Raw genomic sequence first — 7,638 nt, forward strand, 5'->3', positions numbered from 1 at the left:
CAGAATGTTCAGGTTTGACCTAGAAGATTATATAAACTGTCTTTTCTTCAATCTTTTTCAAAAAGGCTATATTTGGAGAGAGCGGCAGAAGTAGAAAGCCGGTTTTATATTTAGTCTAGTTTCTGCACATACTGAATGAGGAGCCTAATGTTCACCCTCAACTCTTATCCTGTGTTTCAGAGGAACGACATTGCCATGGCGATAACAAAGTTCGACCAGTTTGACTTCCTCATCGACATCGTGCCCCGGGATGAGCTCAAGCCCCCTAAACGACAGGTAGTGTGTGAGAGTCCATCTGCATTTCATTTCAGGACCCCGGCAGGGTGTAGTACCACTACTGGCAGCCTGGAGGCGCTGTAAACATCCTTGACTGGAAGCTGGTGTTCGGTCAGCGAGGGCTTTCAGTCGGATGTTTGCAGCGTCTGGCTGACCCTTACCTCCAACATCCCTCAACAGTACCACCAGTACCCCATAGCTTGTAATCACTATCAACATAATCACCACCGTGTTAACTGATGCCCTCTGCCACATTACAGTTTTATGGTGGTACATGTTTTAGACTAGACAGTGCCTCCCAAGCATTTCTAAGTTGTGACCTACCTAAAATGATGGTATTCTATCAGTAGATCCATAAATCAATATAGTTGACCAGATCTGTGGCCAGGGGTGTAAACATCCTACACTCTCAGCTGTGACATCATCGAGCTGGGAGAGGGGTGTTTACACTTCTGGTGACGGGCGAATTGGCTACCTCCTACGCTACCCCATGGAAGATCAACCAACCAGTAGCTTTTAGGGGACTGTTACCCTGTACTTGTGATGAGGCCTTGCCGTGGCATTGCTCTAACTGATTTTGGGCTGTATATTATGATAACTAGGCACAAAGAGGGTACAGGCTTGTTAATGGTTGATCATGTCCAATGTGTCACTAAATTAGCTTTCCTTTCACACTTTATGATTTAGAACATTCTCAATAATGTATCAAGGCCTTGTTTTTTTTAATGAATAGAAATGATCCCTTTCAGTCTGAAGTGTTCTTGTAAAAAAATGTGTTGATCGTCACAGTGATAATGCATTTACTTTCTGTTCCTATTATTTGTATTTTTTATTGTTGAGAAGGAAGCTGCTAGTAAGTGTTTAGTTTGACGATGTTTACCATGTGTATCCCGTACATAAGACTAATAAAACGTGAAAGTAATGGATCCTCTGGTAGTGTCCCAAATGGCACCCTATAAAGTGCACTTGTTTTGACCAAGGCCTGTAGGGCAGACCCATAGGGCCCTGTTCAGAAGCAGTGCACTACCTAGGTATTATGGTGCCATTTGGGACACAACCTCCATTCAGAATCACATTACTCATCCATCCAGAGCTTATTAGTTATTTTTCGGGCCTCTCGCTTATTGTATTAGGCTAGCAAAATAATTCATGGAGATGTAATGGACTGATATGCTTCTCTTTCTGCCCTTCACTCTGTTATTCTCCTCTCGCTCTCTCTCTGTCTTCCATTCTCACCCTCTCACCCTGTCTCTCTCTCTTCCTGTGTGTGTGTGTACAGGAGGAGGTGCGTCAGTCAGTGGCCCCAGCAGAGCCGGTTCAGTACTACTTCACCCTGGCTCAGCAGCCAGGACAGGTCCAGGTGCAGGGTCAGCAGCAGGGTCAGCAGCAGGGCCAGCAGGCCACAGGACAACAGACTACCACCATCCAGCCTGGACAGATCATTATCGCACAGCCACAGCAAGGACAGGTACGCTGGAGAATAGACACACACACACACTCATACGCGCTGCACACACAACGCACCACACAGACCGCAAATAACCAGTAAGGTACCGCCATACAGCGTAGGCAAAGGCATATTATAAACTGGGTGGTGACAGCCCTGAATGCTGATTGGCTGACAACCATGGTGTATCCGACCGTATACCACGGGTATGACAAAACATGTATTTTTACTGCTCTAATTACGTAACCAGTTTATAACAGCAATAAAGGTACGGGCTGTATCCAGGCACTCCATGTTGTCATGCTTAATATACCACACCCCCTTGGGCCTTGTTGCTTAAGTATAACACACCACACAGCCTGGCAGAACACAAGCTCTCCTAACACACCCAGTCAACAACCCTGTGAAGTCCAGTGTGAATGGGAGAATAACAGCATTAACAGTGGATTTTATTGATATTATCGTTGGCAAGCACAGCCGATCCCCACTCTGGCTTCAACTCTTTCCCACCAGCAGGGATGATTGACCCGTACACACCCAACACACACACACTCCCAGCTATACAAGCAGTGGTCCAGAGCCATTTGTTCTGCACACTTCAGTCACTACCCTCTCCACTGGAGGTCCGTAACACATGAAACAGTAACACACTAGGGCTGCATCTGGTCAAAAGTAGTGCACTATGTAGGGAATAGGGTGCAGCCCTGGTCAAAAGTAGTGCACTATGTAGGGAATAGGGTGCAGGCCTGGTCAAAATTAGTGCACTATGTAGGGAATAGGGTGCCATTTGATACGCAGTCCTAGTGTGTTACTGTTTAATGTGTTACGGACCTACAGTGGAGAGGGGAGTGATTGAAGTGTGCAGATCAAATGACTCTGGGCCACTGCTTGTATAGCTGGGAGTCCCTGTGAGACTCTCCACCCCTCCACTGTACTTCTCTCTGAAGAGGAGGAACCCCCACCCCCTCATCCCTAGTCTGTCTTCTTCTCTGGTCCCCCCCACCCCTAGTCTGTCTTCTTTATCTTTTCTCTTTTTTTGTTCTCTCTCGCTCTTTTTTTGAATGTATTTTATTTTTCTCCCCCCGTGCTGCCTTAAGTTCATTGAGCTGTTGCGGTTCCACAGTCGGACCAGAACTGTTGCTACTGTTAATATCTGCTGCTGTTAATGTTACTGTTAATGCTACTGCTACTGCTACTAGTGTTGCTGCTGCAGTCCACTTAGTCGCAGAGCAGGGAAGGTCACCAAATGACTGGCACCTTAGAAGAGATGACTAGTCCGGGGTGCATCACTATTGGGTAACAGTCAAGAGGCCAGGGGGTTGGAGGAATCAGAAGAACAGGCGGATAAAGTGTCATTTTTAAAAGCGAGAGTTATCTGGAGATTGAGAGCGAGGGAAGAGGGTGAAGAGAGAGAGATCTTAAATCGTGTGTGTCTCCAGACTTGACTGCAAAGAGCTTTGTGTCACTAGTCGTCACTGTTGCACCAGTTCTGTCACATGCCCTCTCAGGTCACAAAGTCCCTAATGGACTGATCTGTTGGAAAACCAAACCTCCATTTCCTACTGTAGGATACATCTTTATATTAATATAACTACCATTTCCTACTGTAGGATACATCTTTATATTAATATAACTACCATTTCCTACTGTAGGATACATCTTTATATTAATATAACTACCATTTCCTACTGTAGGATACATCTTTATATTAATATAACTACCATTTCCTACTGTAGGATACATCTTTATATTAATATAACTACCATTTCCTACTGTAGGATACATCTTTATATGAATATAACTACCATTTCCTACTGAGGATACATCTTTATATTAATATAACTACCATTTCCTACTGTAGGATACATCTTTATATGAATATAACTACCATTTCCTACTGTAGGATACATCTTTATATTAATATAACTACCATTTCCTACTGTAGGATACGTCTTTATATTAATATAACTACCATTTCCTACTGTAGGATACGTCTTTATATTCATTAACTTCACTATACCTGGATTTCACAGCTGCTATTCCTTCATTAATTCTGCACATCACTTCTGCTCTATGCAGCATTTCATTGTGCTCACATGCTCATTGTTGTGTGTGATCTGACGACACCTGTCTACTGTATGTGTGTGTGTTCCTGTGCGCTCTGCATGTGCTCGTAGTCATCTTTGTAAAGCTTCCTCTCTCTCTCTCTCCTCCCTCCTCCCTCCCCTCTTCAGGTGCTGCAGGGGGCCACAATGCAACAGTTACAGCAGGTTCAGGTAGCCCAGTCACAGGGCACACCCATCACGGTAAACACCGCTCCTCAGCCCCCCGTCCCCATCTGAAACCCCCTCCCAGCCCAGGGTGAAGTTGCCCCTGGACGCTGATCGATTTTGCATTTCCCCCACTAAATGGTTCGCATTGGGGGAGGGAACGCTGATCCTAGATCTGATCCTAGTGGAAAATTTCACCCCGGAGGGCACCCCTCCACCCCCCCCCCCAGAGAGCCCAGCCCAGCCGGCTCATTAAAACCGCCGTTAGATTTTTTTTGTTGCATATTAGGGATTTTCATCAGATCCGATCAGCCAATCCTGGAGAGACTGGGTTGCCTGACACTACCATATCATCGTCTGTGAGCTTGTAGGATGAGAGGGGGTTTTCAACCCTGCCTTGTCATCTCTCTCTGTGGTCCCATTCTAACTGTAATCTACTTATTAGGCCCAGGTTTTCCAGCCCAATGTCAATCATTACATGGTCACAGTCACCACACTCTCACCAGTTGTTTAAGAATTAACATTCTCCCTCCCCCACCCCCAGAGTGCTCCAATGACCATGCAGGTTGGGGACCAGCAGGTCCAGATAGTACAGGCGTCATCCCAGGGCCAGACCCAGACGGTGCAGTCAGGACAGACCATGCAGGTCATGCAGCAGATCCTCACCAACTCCGCCGAGATCCAGCAGATACCAGTAAGAGAGGGAGGGGGAGGGGAGATTCTCTCCTTGAGTGACCTAACTGGAAAGTTTAATAATTTCAAATTTTCGAATGAAATAAATACAACACATTTTCTTAAGTTGGCGATCAATCTCCAAACACACTGTAGAGAGCTGGTTGAACATTCCTCTCCCCCATGTTGACACTAACTAACTAGCTCAACGATCATAATGACGTTTGTGTTGTTTTTCTATGACCTCCCCTGCCTAAAGTTGGTGTTTGTTTCCCCCGTGTGGTGGCTGTGTGCAGGTGCAGCTGAACACTGGCCAGTTGCAGTACATCCGGCTGGCACAGCCCGTCTCTGGCACACAGGTGGTTCAGGGACAGATCCAGACGCTGGGTAACACTCAGCAGGTACAGGTACTGAACAAGAACCTTTTCAATCTATAGTATCGCATCATATGTGTGTGGACACTTCATCTCTGTAATGTAGTCTCACTATACTAGTTTATAAAACAACATTAACGGCGTTAATGTAGTAACCAATACAAATATTATACGATTGTGTATTTCTATATTTCTATAATGACTTCTATATTGTACATTGCCTTCAGTTGCATTTGAACAGAGGTGTAGGTTTTAATAGTGGCTGTGAGAACCACTGTGTGAATGACTGACTCCTCTCTCTCTGGTTTGTTCTCAGATTACACAAACGGAGCAAGGCCAGCAGCAATTCAACCAGTTTACCGACGGACAGGTAAGACTAACATCTCTCACTCCTGTCACACACATGCACACACCCTCCTCTCTCTCACCCTTTCCCTCTGTGTCCTTACAGCAGTTGTATCAGATTCAGCAGGTGACGATGCCGGCGGGACAGGACTTGAGCCAGCCAATGTTCATCCAGTCCACCAACCAGACGGCCGACGGACAGGTCACCACGCAGGTCAGCGGAGACTGAGGCTCCGGAAGCATCCGCCTGACCACCAGACCACCCAACCACTGATCCCACCACCTGCTACCATCCATAAGGGCAACTGGCTCAAACAGCCAAGGGACCTCCTAGGATATGTCCCAAATGGCACCATATTACCTACACACTATATAGGGTGCAATTTGGGATGTGCCCTCACGCTCATTCAATACACTGGTATATGACATGATAATTACAAGGGACTCTCTGACAACAACAGCTCTTTATTCAGTACACTGGGTCAGATACCAAAGGGACTGCCCGACAACTCTCTCTCATTCCCATGTCATATCATCTCTCTCTGCCTCTGTTAGTTCCTCCTGGCACCCACACTCGCCTGATACGTTCCCCAGAAAGGCCTCACCTAATGCCCATTCACGACAGCCACACACAGGGTATCCAAATGCTGAATCCTCCAGGACCCAACTTTCCTCCTTTTTAGTGACCAACTCTCTGTACTTCCTCAGTGTCTGTCAACCCTTGCTGTATAATCTGTATGTCTTCTGTCTCTCTGTGAAGTACACCGTATAGGGGTGTCTTATGTTCTGTCTGCATCCCAAATGGCACTGTTCCCTATATAATGTACTGTTTTTGACCACGGCCTATATGGCCCTGATCAAAAGTAGTTCACTATATAGGGAATAGTGCAATTTGGGAGGAATCCTATGGAAGGCTTGGTCCTTGTTTGGTCTACAAGAGAACATGAATCATGCCCTTTTGTTGTAATGTCTTAATGTGTAGACTTTAAAAGAAAAAACTATAAAGCCATACTCTAAGCTAGCGCACAATAATTCATTGTAAATTGTATGAAAGACTCACACCAGCCGTGATGGGTCAATTCATAATTTGTTCTTAGTTCCTCTTTGTTTGGTTCACATTGACGAGACATGCCATCAATGAAAGGGCTTCTAACTGTATAATGGACTTTGTATTTAGTATGTATGACCCGTGTGTGTGTGCGCGTGTGTGTGTGTGTCCGTCCAATATTGTGCAGTATCTCTTCCCCATGGCCCAGTGATCATACTCACCTCTTCAGTGGCCCTCTTCCATCCCTCTTTCCTCTTCCCTCCCCCTCTCATCTCTTCATGAATCACCACACTGATCACTATCATGGTTAGGCCTTTCTCTGCCTTATATGCAGTCTCTCTCTCCCCTATCCAGAGAGGTTTTTGGTTCTCCTTCCTTGCTCGTAGAGAAAGCCTAATGTAAAAAAAAAAATACTTCACTGAGGCAAAGACCCCTTTTATAGTCTTTTCTTAATACCAGTTGTAACTTGTCAAGGTTTCTTTTGAAATGACCATCCCTCCCTTTTCTTTCCCTTTCTTATTTAGTAATGATCATTATCATAGCTGTTCTTCTTGTTGTTTTGCATGTAGTTTAAACTGCCAGCATGATATGCAATGATAGGTACACATTTTATTTTTGTTCTTTATTGTAAACAAACTTTGGGTTTGTGAGGAAAAAAATAATAACTAAATAAAAAAACAATACATGCAATATTTTCTACAGAAAAGTTAACCGTTTTTCACCCAACAGTTTTTGTGGCAAATGTGCATTTGTGTTTAGAGGTGATTGAAATCTATTCATAGCCTATTGATAACTACCATATAGTACAACATAAACCACGTTTCCATCCACAGGTTTTAATGCGAGTAATACCATACAAACAAAAATCAAGACAGCTGTGATGGAAACAGGGTGTTTCGGTACAATTTTATAAATGCAGACAGAATGTATTAGTTTAACATGATGGGATCTTTTTGTGTCGGTAAAATTCATAATGCGACAAATGGCGTTGGAAATGCACAAATATTTATGCACAAATATTGATCTATCATAACTATCATAACGAAGTAAACTTGGAATGTTGGGTGGTCTCCCACTAAGACTCAGGAAACTATGTAGTTTTTTAGGCTACAGATTAAATAATTACGCCTCATGTCCACCAGATGGATCAAACTCTGCGTTCCGACGGAAGTCATTCATTGTCAATGGAGCAGGCCGCAACACTAC

At 44.6% G+C, this 7,638-nt stretch overlaps 1 protein-coding gene across 9 annotated transcripts in view; it reads left to right on the top strand.

Annotated features, from left to right (window-relative positions):
* Nucleotides 1-7,124, top strand: part of LOC120026872 (nuclear transcription factor Y subunit gamma-like) — a 59,262-nt gene extending 52,138 nt beyond the window's left edge. For 5 of the 9 annotated variants that reach the window (XM_038971591.1, XM_038971592.1, XM_038971594.1 and 2 more), the window contains exons 5-11: nt 181-276; nt 1,556-1,744; nt 3,958-4,029; nt 4,538-4,687; nt 4,962-5,072; nt 5,356-5,409; nt 5,491-7,124. In XM_038971591.1, coding sequence (XP_038827519.1) covers nt 181-276; nt 1,556-1,744; nt 3,958-4,029; nt 4,538-4,687; nt 4,962-5,072; nt 5,356-5,409; nt 5,491-5,613 — 795 coding nt within the window. In that variant the 3' untranslated portion in view covers nt 5,614-7,124. The remainder of the gene's footprint in view (nt 1-180; nt 277-1,555; nt 1,745-3,957; nt 4,030-4,537; nt 4,688-4,961; nt 5,073-5,355; nt 5,410-5,490) is intronic. The other 4 variants (XM_038971597.1, XM_038971598.1, XM_038971596.1 and 1 more) reach the window with 3 other exon arrangements.
* The last annotated feature ends 514 nt before the right edge of the window (nt 7,125-7,638 follow it).

The sequence above is a fragment of the Salvelinus namaycush genome, chromosome 32 (assembly GCF_016432855.1).
Source record: "Salvelinus namaycush isolate Seneca chromosome 32, SaNama_1.0, whole genome shotgun sequence".
Taxonomy (NCBI): Eukaryota; Metazoa; Chordata; class Actinopteri; order Salmoniformes; family Salmonidae; genus Salvelinus; species Salvelinus namaycush.